The following is an 18,767-nucleotide window of genomic DNA, read 5'->3' as shown; positions in this document are numbered from 1 at the left end:
AACAGTGCCAGGCTTTCTTTATAAAGTATCTTATAAATTATCTTTCTTTATAAATTATCTTTCTTTATAAATTATCTTTCTTTATAAATTATCTTTCTTTATAAATTAATTACAATTAATTCAAGATCCAGCAAATCAGTCCAAAATATTATTTAGTTACAACATTTAACAGGGTTTTTTTGTATGAAGTTTCTGTTCTGCCCCACACTAAAGAAGAGATCTTTGTAAGAACTGTCTATTGATCCCCATCCCTCACTTTCCACGGTTTCATTGCACATTAAGGGCATTCATGATAAAATCATGTCTGGAATCACTTTGCCTTTCCAGACTGCTTCTCTTTTTTTCATCACTAAGATGAAGAAAATATCGATAATCTTTATATTAGCACCATTTTACAGCACCACAACTGGAGAATACGAAAAGCCAAATTACACTAGAATTTTTGGCATTTCCCATTTCTGTTATTACCACTAACTCCCCACAAATTACATCTATGAGCTATTAAAAGGTACTTACACTCTCATAATAAAATGTTCCAAAGATCTTTCCCTTACTGTACAAGCAGCCAGCTGGGCACAAATACCTAATAAAGATATATATCTTTGAGGGTGGCGAAAAAACAATTCAAGAAAAACAGATTTTGACTCTATTTCATTTAATAGTCATTCCATTCATTACACGCAACTCTTCCATTTAAAAACAAGATTGCAAAATAGCTACTTTTTAAAACAGTTTCTCCACCCTCCTTAAAAGCCTGACCAATATTTAGATTCTGTGGATTTGATTTTTCTCCAAGTGATAAACTGTCCTGTTCTTTGCAGAAACCTTAACCAGAAGTTCTCGACTGGCTGGGAGGGGACAAGCCATGAATTATTGGTCTGTCTTGGACAGCAATGGAATGCATGAAAAAGGCTCAAAAATTACTCTGCCCAAATTTATTAAATAATTTTGGATACCTGAAACTGTAGGTCATCGTGGCTGAGTAAAATAAACTGAGTCACCTTATGGCTAGGCTTGGCTGAAGGGTTCGTACCAAGGCCTTTTTAAAAAAAAAAAAAATCTACCTAGATAGTCACAAAAAATAGTGTAGCCTATACTACATTTGCAAGAACTGGACAACTTTTAGGCCACTTTTTCCCACAGGGCTCCAGGAGGTATCAATAAAACAGTACCTGTTGCATGTTGAGCCTCTGCATTTGTCTCTCATCTTGGTTTCACAGGTAATAACTTGTGCTGAGGAGAAAAAAGAAAATAAATAAATATTTTAAAAAGGAAAGAGACTGCCACAGCCTGCTCTCCAGCTACGGCGCATCTTTCCTGGAGGTCTTTGGTGCAGCAAGATAAAATCTTATCACAGACCAACCCAGCCTGGAGCAGCTCATGGCTCTTTAGCCCTTCACCTGAGACAGGTGTCTTTGGAAATAACTGCAAGGAAGAAAGATCTGACAGCTGAAGGCTTTGATTTACAGCCCCAGGTCTGCAGGCAGAGCCTCTCATTCTCCGTTTAATTACAGACTCTCGAGATGCTGGTAGATGAAAAGGATGCAATGGCTTGCCTCACCTTGTTTTCACAATAAGTCTCTTTTAATTAACAGTGATTAGAAAACAACTGAGGAAGTACTAACAGCTCCACAACTAACTGCAGAAATCTTCCCAGGAAAGAAATAAAAAGCAACTCATCTAAAAAACAAAAACAAAAACAAAAACCAAACCAGAAATGCTGCAAAGGGGGTAACTGCTGAGTGTGGACTATTTTAAGTGGGAAATAAAACCAGTATTTCCTAAACTGATTACCGATCAGGGGACCTTTGGTTCATCAGTACATCCTTGAGATGGCTGAAAAGAACAAATAACTATCGCAGATTGACATGCAGAAGGCACGAGAGGCTTTTGAAAGCTTTGCTTCCCCACTTCTGGCAGGCTTCTGCTATAATAACAGCTATTTTTCACACAGATTACCTCCCCCTCCACTCAAACATCCTCCCAGTTGTTTTTTTCCCCCTGAGCCTTCTCATGGCTTTCCACACCTTTTCTCATAGAGGAACTTTAAAACTTAGAGGGGGAGCTGAAAAAAGAGACCGTCTTACTCATGTAGGAATCTGGGATGATTTTCTTGGTCTTGATGGATTTGCTGGGCTTGCTTTCCGGAGGGTAGAACCTCACTGGCTTTTGCTCTGCCACCTGCGAAATCTCCACTTCGTTAGTCTCATCCGTCTCGGTGATGACGGGATCTTCATAACGATAATCTTATTAGAAGAGGGGATTAAAAATAATTACAGCATGTTCACGCCGATAGGGAAGTCGGACGGGTTCATATTTTGTGGGAGGTGATTTGGTTTGACAAGGATCTCCATTGAAATAGTTGGAAGCCCAAAAATGCCGAGGCTATTGCCAGGGCAGGTAGGGCACGGGGAGGGGAGAGTGCTCCTCTCTGTGCGCCAAGTGGCATTTATAGCATCTTACAATAAAGGCGTGAAATGATCCCCACTAATTAATGAAAAAAGTGCTGACGTTCCTTCACCTGTTTCGCATGCAGCTCTTTTTCTCTGGAGGAAAACACAAATTTGCTGAAGGGCACGTGCAAAAAGAAGGCCCTAGTGTTCGGGAAGGTGGCTGACACTTTTCCTCCTCCCACCTGGGTTTACTTCTCCAAATGACCCCATGAGCACAGCTTCATTCCCATGCCCCGGTAAAGCACAGATCCTGCTACCCTGGGATCCCGGCTGTAGTGCCTGCGGTGGGTTTATCCCTCACTTTACCTCCTCCAGAGAACAAGCTGCCTGCTCTTGCAGCCAGGCAAAGGGATTTGGTGCCAGCAAATTTCATTCCTCCCGGCCAGTCCTACCCAAAACCCTGCACTGCTCTCATCCTCTGAGGAGAGGAACGATGGAAATGAAGGGATGACGGACGGTGGCTCTGAGAGGGCTCTTTCCCTCTTGCTGTACCACCAGGGCATCCCCTCCCCTCTCTCCTCTGCAGCCCACCTGCACCCTGGGGTCCTGCCCCCAAACCCCACAGGCTAAAAAATAATAAATGCAGTGTTGCAGCAGAACAAGCCTCTGCGTTGGGCAAGTCTCCAGGGAACCTGCCTGTTTCTAAGAGCCCAGTTCTCTGTGAACCAAAACACATGGGAGAAGAAAAACGCCCTTACTACATGACCCCAGAAAATCCTGCGTGCCACGGGGATAGCACAGCTTTGCTGGAGGTTGCAGCGTTAATAATATTTTCCATGCTATTGATCTCTATTCCGAGAAAACTCCACGGGTCAGGAAAAGCTGTCCGTGATCCCCTCTCCTCCAAGAGACACGAATCGCTCTATTCATTTCGCAGCAGTGAAAAACCAAGGTGGGGAGAGAGGGAAACGCTCCGTGCCTGGCCCCCGAAGGAGCGGGGCAGGCGGCCAAGCTCTGCCCACCCACGTCGCCTCCGCTAAGCGCTGGAGAACATTCCCTTCCCAAACAAACCCCGCGAGGCCGGGATCGCTCCTGCCCGCAGCCTGACAGCGCTCAAAACCCCGCCGGGGCTCCCGAGCCAAACCCATGGAAGCTCCGAGCAGCTTCTTCCCCCTGTCCAAACGCTCGCTCTCATTTTCACTGGGGAAAACGCGTCGAAGCCGAGCTCCAGATTTTTAAGCATTTCGGGGCTTTTTGGTTTCAGCAGCAGCCACTGATTTACCGCGTGTCACGATGGCGAAATATTAAGGATGACTAATTGGAAGGTGCATAAAGCTGCGGCTGCTTCTAATTAGAAGTTTCCAGGCATAAGTTTGCTGCAGCCTTTTCCCCCACTCAGGAGGGTGCCCCACGCCCCCCCTCCACATACCTTTGTAGCAGAGGTTGTTCTGGCAGCCTCCTCCGTAGCTCGGTGGGCACTCGGAGCAGGGTCGGCCAGTCTTGTATGGGGCTTCTCCTATCCAGTTGCCTCTGCGAGCACATGGGCAACACGCACCCATCAGACACCCAAATACTCATCCAAACCCCAAGACTGCCTGGCACCGAGGGAGCGGGGAAAATGGGTGTTTCTGCTGCACTTGGATGGGGGCTGTAAATGGGGAAAAGACGACCTGTCCCCACTCTTTCCATCCCCACTGTTGTTCTCCAGTGATGGCTCAGCAGCTTTCTGCCTCTACGTGCCTGACACTTGCCTTCACCTCTCTCGTCCGTCAGAGCCACAAGTCTCCCACCGTTTTCTGCAACACCCCAAGGAGCCGCCTGGGACAGCCTAGAGCACAGCTCTTACCCTTTAAAAGCTGATCCATTTTCCACCTGCAACCATTTCCAAACAGAAAAAACACCAGACTCTCACTCATGCCAGATCATGTGGGAAGTGGAGCAGCACCTTGCACTCTCCCCTTACCCAATCTGGCCATCCTCAAGTCCCCAGTTTTGCCTCTGAGGCTGCAGAAACATCATCCTGGCCGAGAGCAACCAAGCAAATGCTAAACAAGCGTCCTAGGAAAGCCTTTTAAGAAAAATGTTCCTCCTCATTTCACCTCCAAGAGGACACTTTTAGGGTTTTACTTAAATAAATTGCATACAGTGTCACTTTTACCTTAAACTCCAATATAAATACTGCGATCGTATATAAACAGAAGTAAATCAATGGATTACTGCATTTTTCTCAAGAAACTACCCAGAAACAAAAGCCCCGTTTGGCGCTGTACTGCAAACTTTAGGGGCTGAGAAGGTTGAAGGAGCCAGAGTTCAGGCCATGGCTACGAACTCTTTGGCTATTGCTCTTTCAGCTGTCTCCACCTATAAGGCTAGATGAGGACAATGCGCACTGATGCCAGAGCAAAAAGATTAACAGAATCTGCAGAAATAGAGTATTTTTCCATCCAGCAGCCCTGAATGGATGACGTGCAAATAGCCCAGCCTGCTGCAGGAGCTCCATGAGAGACAGCGCGATCCCATGAGAAGAGCAGGTTATTAAATCCCACTAAACCACAAGCAGAACGTGCTCCGTAGTTAATGTGGGGAGAGGGGCTTAGACAACCCCCCCGTAGGGCTCTGCCTGGATCGTGCTATCAGCTGCGTCCCTGCACATCTTATCTCCCTGCGTCGTTCTGCCCTATGACCTCCAGGAGACAGATGCTTCCCAAGCCACTCCATTTATATACATCGTGATTTCTCTATTTTGCTTTGTCGCTAAGATTTAAATCACCGAGGACTGGGAGTGGGAATGTTTCTCCTATTAGCCATTAAAGCTGAAAATACTAATTGTCATTGCCAGGGAGGAAACTTCTCCTGGATGTAGCAGTCAAGAAATGGGATTTTCGCTTTGAAATTTAATCCAACCATTGAGTTAACTGCATCAGTCAAGATTTAGCTATTTCTTTTCTTTTTTTTTTTTTAAGAATGGGGAGCTCGTTGGGTCTGGGATTTATCTCTTCACAGCTCCTTGCAGCGGGCTCCAGCTCGCTTCGCTCCCACCAGCAGCGGCTGCAGGGCTGGCTCTGCACAAAGCAGTGGTGTGTTTAAACCAGCAGATTTAGCAGGGGGAGGGTGAAAACATGTCATGATACAGCAGCCTACCTGGGCTGGGCACAGAAGCTGAGCAGCATTAATCACCACCCCATCCCCTCCCACCCTGCGAGCGGCGGAAAGCGAGGAAGCCTGGCTCGGCAGCCAGGCCAGCTCCGTCCTGGCCATCTGCTCCTCCTTCCCATGGCAGCGACATCAAAGCTCCAGCCTGGCCCCAGCCCCTCATTCAGTTTTCCAGGCAATGCTCAGAAGTCTTGAACTAGCTCTGCGCTGCCGTCTAAAGAGAAAATTTAAAGCCACAACCATCAGTCTAGACTGCCTGAAATCTCTTCCCCAGATCCCGGGCTAGTTAAGCAACCTGCCGGTTTTAGGAAAGCTGGAGACAGTCCAGCTCATCCGCCTTACTTCGGCGAGTAGTTGCAGACCAGGTAGACAGCATTCTCCCAGATTTCTCCCCAGACATTCATCTGCTTGCAGACGTTCACGGCACAGCCAATCTTGTTCGTCGTGGCCCAGACTATCTGCAAGTGCAACGCGGTTATTGAAAATGAGGAAACTACCCCACTGTGGGCACACGTTGCAGCAACAACCGGGACGTGGGGGGATGCAGAGATTGGAGGTACAAAAACCCTTCATCTCCTTTACCTGGGTGTAATGTGTGCACATAGAGCCGGTGCATTTCTCCGGGCACCACGGGTTGCACTCGTGAGGATACGGGTATGTGTAATCTTTAACTTCATCATACCAAGACTGGACATGGAAAGCTGGAGACCGATACCTGAAGGAGGAAAGACAGTTTAAATCACAATGTTCTGGTAGGAGTTTTCAAACAATACCTGTAGCTTCCTGCCATGTTGTAAACCCTGATTTTTTAATGCAAGTTTTGTTAATTTTTATATAAGTTTGTTAAGGCAAGTTCCATTCATTGAGAAGCTGTTGCTTAAAGAACCGAGTAACGTGGTCTAACGAACAGGAAAAAAAAAAAAAAAATCTAGTTGGAAATGTTAAAGATGACTTCTTCCCTAAGATTCACAGCCTGGTCTGACTTTCTGTATTATTTATAGGTTTGACATGCCCTTCAAGTGCCGCTGACCTGAAACGTCCTCCTGACTTTTCCACACAGCTACAAAAAAACTTCTAGTTTGGCGGAAAGTTGTATTTTGAAAGTAAACAAGAATTTAAGGTTTGCCAAACATCTTCAACCAAAAGCCATCGTGTACCTATTTTACCACCAGGCGATCTGCTAAATCTGGAAGTACACTAGCTGTCAGTACCATAAGACCTTTGAAAGGGAGTGGGCTTCTTCACGCTCACACCAAGAGCTGGTGCACGACACACACCCCCCACCTTTTATTGAAGCAATTTCCCTCTGCACCAAGACGCTGCATGAGCTTTGTGCAAACTCTGCACCAGATATTGCAGTCTGTGGCAGCCCTGATGCTACTCGTGCTGTCTGGGGCAACGCACAGGGTGTTAAAACTACCTGTAGGAACTCAGATGCATTTTGCGTACACAGAGAGCAAACGGAGCGTTCTGCAAATTCTGTATCGAAGCAAAGCGGCGCTTCAAACCCAATCACTTTTTATTGCTTTCAACAGGTCACACGAAGCAAGCAGCCAGAAGTACAAATGATACCATTACCAACTGGAGTTTGCTCTTTCAGCCAACTCTTCATTGAAAATCATTCATTAGAGGTATTTTAGAAACGTTAATCTCATGATGTCATTAAGTGAATACTTTCCGAATCCTATTTTACAGGAGAGGAAATTGAGGCAATCAAGTTATGGCCCGTTCCTGAAAAAACTGAGATAAATGCGATTTCTTTTTCCTCTCAGTGACTGAAAAGGGAGCAAGATTGGATCTACTTCCATCAGTAACCCACGGCCATCCTGAACACTTGTAGGAGAGCCAAGAACAGCACGATCTTTTGACTTTGTTTCCAATGGATTAACCATTCTACTTTCCAATCATTATTTAATCCTGCCAACAAAGATGGGCTCGATTTTTATATCGGGCTAATTTCACACCAGCAAATTTCCATTGCTTTCAACCAAGTTCTACCTGATTTACAACAAACATAAATGCATTTCCACCCATTAGGGCTCCTGAGCACGTACAAAAGGTTTACTCTACAAAGCAGGCTTAACTTATAACAGGCTTAACAATAAACAAATTTCACCATGAGATGGAGAGGCAGATCCATTTGGAAACCTTAATGTCAGCTTTCCTAGCTGGGTTAACAGCTCTAGGTTGAAAGCCTTCCCCAGGAAGTTGAAAACAAAAATCTGCAAAGTGTTTTCAGTAAACAGAGATTAGGAGCTGGATAAATATTTATGAGAAATACAACAAGAGACAATTAAGTTCTGAACTAGCAGCTGAGTCCAGACGTTGTTCCTGAGAAACTTCAGCTTTCAGCTGGTTCTCAGCACGGTGCCAGAAACCCCCCCCCTGAAACCACAGATTTAGGGGCTGGGTTATGACTTCTGAAACGGTTTCCTTAAGGAGTAAGGGTGACCTTGAGCACGTTAAAGCTGAGTTACCCAGAGATACCAATCAATGGAGCAACCCACATCAACGTTGGTTTGCTGGAACAGTCAGCTGAAGGTGGCTGTGGATGGTTTTGCTATAACCATTTCACCACAGCAATAGCAATTCAGCTTTTCTCCCGTCTCTCCAGTGCTCTAAGCATCAGCAAGGCAAACCTTTCCAGCTGGTTGTAAAGGAGGATCAGTGAATGGCTCTTTACAATGAGTTTGTAGCACCTCAGCTCTTACCTGCCCCAGTGAACCGCCAAGTTCTGTCCAATTGACCTGATGAGGGCACTAGGCCCATGGTCCCAGATGCACTGCTGAGCCCAAGCGTGGGCTGATCTTTCCAGCTCATCATCCCAGGTCTGCAGGGTGTGGGGAGAGAAAAGAACAGGTGATTCATCATCTCAGGCTTACTAGATCAAGAGACTCAACCAACAGCAGTTAGCAAAGAAAGACTAAATTGCAGCTCACCCCTGGTGTCTGGCCTGTCCTTATGAAACCAGCACATCTCATTGATGCGCCCTAACCCAAAAGCAAGTTTCTCAAGATGTCCCCCTGCCATGGAAATGCAGAGCACTAAAGGGTCTATTATTTCTCCTCCTTGATGCCATGGTTCTTAGGAGATGCTTTGCATATGTCAGCAGAAAACATACCTTGGGGGATCTTAAGAACCCATCTGACGGTCCACCCTAAAACACAAGATACTCTTAGCAGGTGTTTTTCTAATCTGTTCGAAAAAAAACCAACCCAAAACAACCAAAACCATCAAGGGTGGAGATCCCAGCACTTCCTTGTAACACCTATTTCAGAGAGCTGAGATGCAGTCAGTGCTCTGATGTAGTTCAGCGTGATTTTCCATCCATTGTCCTTCCTCTCAGGACATTTCCATCAAGGGGAACTCCAGGAGTTGATGTGTTCCTGCCCTCCACTGCCAACACATCTGGAGATTTTTTGCCCAACCTCTTAATCAAAGGATGTGGGTCTGAGCCTCCTGGTCCCATCTCCCTTTCTCCTTCCAGAATAACTGTTGAGTCCTCCAATGGGTCCAGTCAAGCTTAACAGAGGTGGCAAAGTCCCAGGGCTGTTAAGCCAATGTGACTCTCACTGAAACACGTATCAAGTCAGAAGTGTCAAATCCCATTTATGTTTCCACTGAGGGAAGGATATTGGTGTGAGATCAGTTCTCCTTGAATATCACCCAGCTGTAAGCTAAACGAGAGCTCAAACATGATACAAAGGCAAATAGGAAAGAGGGTTTCATTGGCTCCACTGCCCAGGTGTGTACTTGTTTGAAAGGCCAAACTTGCTGAACCCAGTAGACAGTGCCCTGAATTCATTGTGTAATTACTGATGGCTGGTCTATTCTGAACAGTCCTTAGAGAATAATTCGTTGGGATTAAAATATTACCGCACATTCCTACAAATAAAACCAAAAGGAAAAGAGGTCTTGTAATGTGTCTCCAGCCCGTTCATGTGCCAGTGCAAGATGATGTCCTCTTTGGAGGATCACACCAGCTGGTCTTTCCAAATACCATCCTCTCCAGAAGAAAAGCATCTTCTGATCTCAAACATCTCAAAGGACGTGTCAGAGCCCGTTTGGAGGACTAGAGGGTATACAGGCTTTCAAACACATTTAAAAAAAAAACATCAAGTGCTCATTCTGAGTAAGTATCTGAACACAGTCTTGGGCAGTTGTAACTGGGATGGGGAGGGACTGCGCGTGAAAATGCAGTGTCTCCTGGAACCTGGTGTGTCTGCCCCATCTTCGTAAGGCAAACATGAGCTCATCTAACTGAGCTAACAGCGCAGACCTCCAAGAACAGCTTATCATCAAGCATGCTCGGCAACCCAAATTCCAACGTCCCAGAGCCGCTCTGACCTCATCAGCTTGGCTTTGAACTGACCAGTAGCCAAGCAAATTCATGTCAGTCTGCAAAACCCTGTGCAGACACAGCTCTGAACAGAGGGAATAAAAACCATTTTCCGACTCAGCCCTCCAGCTCCTTGAAGGTGTATGGGATCTGACCCACCACACACACATTTCCAAACCTCTGTTCAAGCAGACTATTGCAATTGTGCCTAGACACACAGTTTTTTGTGGTCTCCCACTTTCTGCACTAGGCAATGACCAGCCCGCAATCCACCTTCCCATCCAACGCAGCAGCCACAAAAACTCTCCCAAGACGTTACGCACTGTTCGTACTTCAGACTTTATAGCAGAGCATTATTCCCTGCAGCCTCAAAGGCAAAGATGTTCCAAATCTCCTAATTTAATGCAGAGATATTATGAGCAATAGGCCATTAAATGAAAATTGATGTGAACATATGCATTACATCTTCCTTTGATGCCTACGGATAAAATAAATTAACTCGGACAAAAGATACTCAACAGGCAATTGGGAATGAGCTACATCTTTGCATGGCTTTGTGTTTGATGAGTAGAGAAGCTCATTTCTGCAGGCGTCAGATTACAAAGCCATCTCATTTAAATTAGAGCAGTTATTTGCTTCTTGCTTCTCAGACGTGAATGTGGTCAGGAGGCTGGAATTATTTCAGAGCAATAAACATATTATTAAAAAAAAAAAAAAAAAAGATATTTCAGACTTTCCCAGCTATGCTTGCAAGAATTCTTTATGCCAATATTCAAAGCAGTATTTAGGAAGACTACTGAAGCTAGAGAGACAGAGTACACCTATGCTCTTTTTCCTTCTCAAGCAGAGATTGAGAAGCCTTCAGGTATGTGGGATTCCAAGTGATTTAGCACATGGACCCTCTTTTTCACTCCTGCAAATTTGCAATGGCCTTTCAAACTACAATATACACTGTATATGTAAAATACATGCACGGATACACACACTATGCTACAATTTGTAGGTTCAGATTTAATAATAATACACCCCACAAGAAGTCTACTTAGCCTAACTAGTCTCTAAACCTAACCCCAGACACCTGAATTGCAGTGATCACGTTACTCATTTTTCTCCACTAGCTTAGACTTTGTGCAATACTGACAATTTACTTTTAAAAGTTCCATGAGAGTCTAGGACTGACATGTGCTGGCAGAAGCTTGGCTATGCTTTGCTAACCCACACAGAAATACCGTCCCACCCCGACAAGGAAAGTCACCACCTTGCAGTTTAGAGGAAGGATGCATACCTTATACATGAAAAATAACTATTTACCTTCCAGCAATCTGTACTGAGAACGACTTAGTTTTATCCAGCTGTCTTTGAGGCCTCCACAAGAAGAAAGATTTCTGCCTTTCCTCACTGCTGGAAGCCATCTGACTAAGCCATTTTAACAAGCCAAGATGTCTCAGGAACTATTATGTCGTTTTTACTCTGGATTCATTAACAAGGAGTTTGTTTTGGTCTTGGCACCCATCCACTGCCATGACTGCTGATATGAAGTCCCAACACACAGTGAAAACGTCGGCCATATAGCTGTTAGAGGGGTTGAGGTAATTGTGTTTGACCAGCTTTGTCAGACGTACACTGCTCACTCATCTTCCATTAACACTGAATATGCGTGTTAACTTTCAATTAATTATACAAACCCAGCAGCAAAACTCTTTGTTTCTTAATTTCTTCACTTTACCTTTATCCCATATGCTCCTAATTCTTTCGATCTCCAGATAAGTAAGTCATGGGACTTACTGTGTTATTGCTTTCTTATTAACAGCCCCCACCAACTGATGTTCATCCTGTAGTAGATAAATATCTCCCTTTCCTGGAATACATTAGCTTCTCTTGCCACATTAAATCACTTAAACACGTCAGATATAGAGCTGGGAAAAAGGACTTTCACAAGGCAGTGTTTGGAGATTGATGGGCAAGAACAACTTCTACCAACTTATCCACAGATTAGACTATACGTTGCCTGTGAAGCTCCACACCGGCACCAAAGAGAAAAGTTTATCTACGGTACTCAAGACAGACCATCCTCTTAAACGAGTCCAAATGAGAAATGTCCTATGCAGAACAAAGGATTAAAGTGAAATTCACGTTCAGAATATACACAGCATTTCCAAGTAATATTGGGTAAACACGAATACGTGAAAGGCTGATTATAGCCTTTCCAAGCAGCACCATCTCATACTCAGCTTCTTTCTTCACAGCATATAAGGCCCTTTCATTTACCCTCAATCGCCCATAAAAACCACTAGAAAAGCACACTGAGCAAAGCAAATATAAAAGCATAACCACACTGCAAGTGTAAACAGCAGGCGGCCAGTGGACAGTCCTCAACGGCAGCCCTCTCAGATCCTCAAGCCAACCAAAACACATTTGGCTTTCTCAGGCTTTGTGTTTACTTTTCTGGAAATTAATCAGGTCACCTCTTCTCCGGCAGTGCCTTGCCTGAAGGATGAAGTGAGAGCCCACTGAGAGATACACAAAGCACCGGTTCTTAGAAAGGCGTGAGACTTCTGACAAAAGCGGGGTGAAAGATCAGCAGTGGGAACGCTCGTGGGGACCAAGTGATGGTCAGTTGTCCTTCCTTATGGTCTTCTGCCCTCCCTTTTCTTTTCCCTACAGCCACAACAGGCAAGTTTTCCATTTGCAGACCGATTTCAGCACAGCTGGCAAACAATTTTATACAGCATTCAGCGTACTTTTCTTCTACCCTTTTAAACATGGTCTTAACAAATCATTAATCGTTTAATCTGTCAGCAGGGAGCACACAGTTGAAGTCAGACTAGTTTCAGTCATAACTATATTTGCACATTGGGAAAAGGCACACACACACACACACAAAATTATTTGCCTACATCATTTTCTGGCCCCGCAATATTTTGATGGCACATCAAAAATAGCTCAAAGTAGGGTCTCTGGCATCAGGTGAAAAAAAAAACAAAAAAAAACAAAACTATTCATCTGAATTGTTGATGGTAAAGGCATTTTTCAAACTCATACTTTTAAGTTCTCCCTCTGAAGTGGGAGAATACATTGACCAAACTTTTATTTTGGTTTCCTGAACTACAAAAATCCAGTAACACTGCCCCATCCACCCATGAACTCCCAAAGTTTTTCCAGCTATTTCCAGTGATTGAAATTCTTTGCAGATGGAGGCACATTCCTCAAGCCCTGTTTCTCTAAGATCCTGAGCAGATTCCCAGCAGCATCAGGTATGCTTGGCTCACATTGTTAATCTCTGGAGATCACTGTACGACAAAAGGGCAGATCCAGCACTGGGTGGTAGCTGATGGCAACTCAAAGACCTTTAGAAGTTTCTTTGAGCAGGCTGTGGTGTCCCAAAACACCAGTCACAGCGGTCTGAAAGCCTTCACAGGGAGAACGTGGGTTAAACACTAGGGAAAATTTGATGCTTTTATGACATTAAGGTAATGGAAGAACCTGCTGAGGCAGGCTGTGGAATTACCATCACTGGAGATGTGTCCAGGGCTGGGCCAGACGCTAGTTTATGAATAATGGAACCAGTCCTGAAACTATGCAGCGGATGGACTTGATGACCCATTAGTGGCCCTTTCCAACCAAAACAGTCCAATGATCTAAAGCATCTCTCACTCTGGAATGAAACTGTTCCAGGAAACCTCTTGAGAAAAAATTAGAGGAAATTTGCTACAACTCTTACACCGTAAGGAAAATTAAAATAAAAACTGAACAAGAAAAAAAAAGTAATAATAAAGGTAAGTATCAGGAGCTAGACTCACCATGTATTCCATATTAGAGGCCACTGGGTACACCTGGCCTCTCAGTTTATTGTGGAGCATCAGTATCTCCTGTCTGTCTGAGAATAAAATTGCTCTCTTGGATCTGGAGTGAGTTTCCCCATCCTGATATTTACTCAGAATGCTCTCCAAGTGACTCGAGTTGGGCAAGATAAAGCATTCAGCTGCCTTTGTCAGGAGCAGAACACATCCAAGAGGAAGGATCCAAGGCAGGGCAGGATTCATGCCGCCTCCTCCTCAGCCAGCAGAAGCAGAGACGAAGACGACTGTAGGTTTTCTTGCAGGGTCTCCTGTGGCTCAGCGCGGGTCTGGATTTTGGGGAGAAACAGGCAGTTGGGTTAGTGCCAGAGATGCTCTCAGTGAGCGTGTCCCCCAACAACGTAGCCACACAACCCAGATTTTTTGTTTGGAAAAGAGCGGTGCCTACAACCTAAGCAATTATCCTTCGCTCCGATGACAGGAAGACCTGAACATCACCATAAGTGATGGGAACTCAGTTTACTACACCAGGGAACTCCACTGACGTTGCGTTGGGAGCGAGCATTACCCAGGCACAACGGTGGATGCCTTCTCCTCCAAAAATGCCAGGGTGCAAGTGTCATCCAGCAATGCCCGGCAGCTCTGAATAATCCCAGCTCCATCCCTTCACACGCAGGAAGGGGAGACATTTGAAGCTATTCGCCCAAAGAGCATCTGGTAAAGCGGAGAACAGATAGGAATAAAAGGGAAAGTAAAATTCCCAGCAAGCTGGATCGCAGAGGTCAGACATCAGCAAGAGCTATTTTGGAGGCCCCCGCTCTGCCAATAGACTCCAGCAGAGCAGCTGCCAGACTCCGTGAAAGCAGCTGTTTATTGGAAATGTCAGCGTAACGTCGAACAACCAAAATCCCCGCTGGCGAATGACGCACCGGGGTGTTCTCGCTGACGCGTCGCTGTACGGCGCGCAGGAGCGCGGCCAGCGATAGGAATTATGACAGATTAGGAGAGAAGCCGGAGCACCCATCCTCCCCCAGCCAGATTAGGTGTTCCCATGCACGCTCAGTAGCCATCAGCACTGAGGGCTTGGAGAGATGATCTTGATTTGGTCATTGCTGGGTTTGAACAGCTTCAGTTAATCGCCAGTCCCCTCCTCTGCTCCATGGTGCTCCCCTTCCACCTGCCATTTCCAAACTCTTCCTCTCTTCCTCTCCCCCCTGCCCTGACTTCTCCATCTAATGAGCCTTGCATGTCTTGGCTGATTTTATTTAGATCGTGAGCTATTCAGGGAAGGAAATAGATGCTGCTGCATGGCTCCGCAGCACCTAGAGCTCTGCCGGTGAGGTCTAAGAACCACTAAGAGCAGAATAATCCATTGGGGCAATCGACATCATGCAGACAGTGCAAACACAGCATCCTCTCTCCTTAGGGCTAAACTTTGGAAGAAAGCTTCCTCATCTGTCTTCACCACCAGGCGAGGATCTGGTTTTGACAGCATTGTTACAAGACACGCTGAAAGCGTTCTTACACAGCGTCAGGAAACAAACCCCAGGTTAGCGGGGATTATCCGAGAAGATTCAGACCAGTGACGTGGGATTTGGGCACACCGAGACTGGATAAATTGGAAACCACCCAAAGCAGGAAGCTCCCAGCTGGGAAAGCTACACTTGAGCACAAAGTCCCAAAACGCTGTTCCCCAGACCCAGCACAACAGCGTCTGCAGAGGACAGCAGCAATCACAAGGTGCTTTGCACAGGTGAAGACCCTCCTCCACCCCAAAAAAATCTCTGAGGCCATTGAGAACCCCTGAAAACTTCTTTGCTCTCTACCCAAAAGAGACAAAGTCCCTGTTTGAGGCTTCTTTCTTGTACTGTATTAAGGCAGATGAAAACCATCTGCCCTCAGCCTCTCTCCAGGCAGAGCATTAAGCCTTTGCCTCAGTAGAACAATGCAGAAATGTAATTTGCTCAGTTTAAGTAGCAGCTTCTCATTATTCCCTGCTCTGCAGAGCAAGTCGAACACACACGCCTTGTCCCCAGCTCCAGGCACACCTGAAAGACAGGACGTTTGGTGGCGTCGGGACAAATATTGCTTTAACCTCATCCTCTCCTCAGCCCTGTTTGTTGGCATTTGCTCCCCCCCACCCCCAAAGTAGAAGCCCAACTTTCTAACCCAGCTAAAGAATGGTAGGGGATGCAAAACGGGCTGTTGCTTTTGTAGACTGTCTGACCTAAATTCAGGGAACAATTCCTACTTTGAGGCACTTCCCTAAGAGTTTAAAAATAGATGCTCTGCCACAGCCGTTTACAATGTGACCATTTAGCAGAGGCAATTTTAACTGCAGCCTGCCCTGTAGGTAGAGCAGGCGGGAACAGACAGCTAATATACGCTGCAGTTGTACCCCTTCATTTGGCCGGGTGCCCTTTGCTAAATAGGAGACCGTATCCACCACCCATTTAAGGCAAACACTGAACTTACAGAAAGGGCAGCTTGAAAAAAAAAAATCAGCTGTAACATCTGAAAGGCCAGAGGAGCTGCCCCACTCACGGCTACGCAACGAAGCCAACACGTCTGGCTTCGTGATCCAGCCAAAACCTTGCAACAGATGGCGCATTATTCCTCGGGATGTTCTTCCCTGTATCCCATTTGCGAGCGGGGGGATACTAGCACCTCTCTAAAATTAAGTCACTTTGGCACTGTCTTCTTTTTTCACTTGGCGTGTGCAGGTCCCTTCCTCTGCTTTGGCTCGAGGTGGGGAGTGCTGAGCATCCAAAGGAAGGATGAAGTGATCAGAGGGGGACAGGGAGCAAAGAGCTCCCTGGCCAGATTAATTGAGAACAGCAGAAAGATGCTGACATTTCAGCAAACGCTCATTGATTTCAGATGTCCATCCATTAATGTCCTCGTGCCCAGGTGCAACAAAACCCTCAGACATGTGCTAAAGCTCAGGCCAAGTGCCTTGCAGAGCTGGGGCGATGCCTCCAGGCTGCATCAGGAACTCCTCACCGGGGAAGATTGAAATCATATTGCCTTTGAGCTGGGATTTATTTGGAGAAAATTATCAGCTGACAGTCAGCTGAGGAAGTCTCTGCTGTTGTTTTCAAGGGTTCAAGAGGAGCATTAGAACAGCCTCCCTTTAAACACATCAGGCCCTTGATACTGGTGCCAGGTAAACATCTGGGAGCAATCAGAAACGAGTGAGTCAGCAGAAACCAACTCCTTAATATGCTGTAAAGCCTGTCCAGACTGGGGACAAAGGGGAGGCCTTCTTCTGGGGTCTGAGGAAGTTAAAAAGCAGCACCGGACTTTGGAAAAGATTATTTTTAGAAAGCTATTTCCCCAGCTAATGGATGGTGTCTGCATTTCACAGAAAGCAGAAGAGCTGGTAGCATTTGAAGCCTGGCATGCCGCGCTGCCTGCTAAAGCCACATGCAGGCAGACTTCTGTACTTCATTATGTCCTCACCTCACCTTACTCCTTACAGCTATTGATCCTTAACTGCCTCCCAGGTAAAATATACAAGTGGGTGTCTACTCCTTGATTATGGATGACATTTGCAGCTAAAACAATCCAGGACTTGCAGAGTTATACATGGAACAAGCTGACAAGGCAGGAAAATGCAAGACTTAGCAGGGGATACCAGCAAAGCATCTGAAACAGCAGAGCAGAAACAGCTTTTAACCTCTACAAAGACATCCAGTGCTAAAGCTACAACACACTTAATGCATTAAACAGCAGGTCATCTATTTAACCGAGATACACACGCTTCAAGCTTTGAAGAATCGTGTTGGCTTCAAAAGGAAAGTGGGATGACAAGTTCCTTGACACAGGACATAATGTTGTCTGCACAGAACACACTATGCATTCAGCCGCTTCGTGGGCCAAAACATCTGGCTCTTCCATCACAATCCACTCCCACAGAACTGAAGTGGGTGAGTTTCTACGCAAAACCACACGGAAAACCCACTGGTAACAGACACAACATGTGGCAACACTGTGAAATTCCTTTTAGGCAGGACTTTAGAGCAGAGTTGCATAAACACAGGCTTCCTGGAGCAGACTACGTGTGCCCATGGGTTGTCAGCTACTGGAGACTGCTACAGCATCCCTTGGATATTTTCTGTTTGTGTAGAAATCCACTCTTGTACTTGCAAACTCCTCCCATTCATTCAAGATTAACGTTTATTAATCTTGCATTAAGCTCTGCAAAGCATCCCTAAGGGAAACTCAGACAGCATTGTGCTATTTTATACCATTCAGGCAACTTTTTGGAGAAGTTACTAAAATTGTGCCTTCTTAATAGAGATGTTTCTTGCACACACCCCCACCCCTCAAACCACAGTTCAGAAGCAGGGACCCAAAAGCTTACACACTTACCTCGTCGAGTATTTCCTGGGGACTTGGGATTTGTAGCTCCTCCAAGCCTGCTTGTGGAAAATAAATTATATATCTGAAATATTTAAACGAGGAGGAGGGGGGAAAAGGATGAAATAAGCCTTAGGAGGTGCGAGGAATGCAAGGTCTCTCAGCTCAGCAGCTCGTACCAACTGCAGTCTCACAGAGCTCCCCAGTGGTATTTATGCTCTCCAGGCAAAAAGGACAACCCTGGATCATCCTGTTTGGCAAGGGGCCTGTAGTTATAACAAAAAAAAAAAAAAAAAAGGGGGGGGGGGGGGGGGGGTGACCAACACGAAAAGGAGGCAGGAGCAAGGAGGAGAGGGGTGTCGCTTGGGAGCTCAGCAGTTTGAAGATAGTCATTGGGACTTAGAAAATTAGGACCATCCTCCCAAAGGCTGTAACGCAACACCCAGGGAGGGGGAGAGGAGGAGGAGTGCAAGCAGATGATGGTATAAAAAGGTTTTGCTTTGCTTTCCCCCGCAGTCAGCTCTCGGGCAGAGCTCGCAGCCCGGCGGGGTCCCAGGGCCACAGGAGCATCCTCCCTGCTGCCAAGAGGGGACCGCCACGCCTCAGTGAGGGGCTCTGGAGATGAGGGAGGGAAAATTCAAGAAAGGGGGTTTTCTGCAAGAGGCTAAAGCCAGCTGTCTCCTCTCAGCTGCCAGGTCAGCCGTTTCCAGCTCCCCCCCCCCC

General features: G+C 46.0%; 1 protein-coding gene across 1 annotated transcript in view; it reads right to left on the bottom strand.

Annotated features, from left to right (window-relative positions):
- The window catches only part of CRISPLD2 (cysteine rich secretory protein LCCL domain containing 2), a 31,744-nt gene extending 13,502 nt beyond the window's left edge, over positions 1-18,242 (bottom strand). The window contains exons 1-9 of the mRNA XM_074913223.1: positions 18,057-18,242; positions 13,686-14,011; positions 8,258-8,376; positions 6,129-6,261; positions 5,889-6,004; positions 3,823-3,923; positions 2,088-2,246; positions 1,173-1,233; positions 517-583 (exon numbers count right to left, since the gene is read on the bottom strand). Coding sequence (XP_074769324.1) covers positions 517-583; positions 1,173-1,233; positions 2,088-2,246; positions 3,823-3,923; positions 5,889-6,004; positions 6,129-6,261; positions 8,258-8,376; positions 13,686-13,928 — 999 coding nt within the window. The 5' untranslated portion in view covers positions 13,929-14,011; positions 18,057-18,242. The remainder of the gene's footprint in view (positions 1-516; positions 584-1,172; positions 1,234-2,087; positions 2,247-3,822; positions 3,924-5,888; positions 6,005-6,128; positions 6,262-8,257; positions 8,377-13,685; positions 14,012-18,056) is intronic.
- Positions 18,243-18,767: the final 525 nt, after the last annotated feature.

The sequence above is a fragment of the Athene noctua genome, chromosome 9, assembly GCF_965140245.1.
Source record: "Athene noctua chromosome 9, bAthNoc1.hap1.1, whole genome shotgun sequence".
Lineage (NCBI taxonomy): Eukaryota > Metazoa > Chordata > Aves > Strigiformes > Strigidae > Athene > Athene noctua.
Note: the sequence above shows the minus strand (reverse complement) of the source record. Positions and strands in the feature narration are given on the sequence as shown.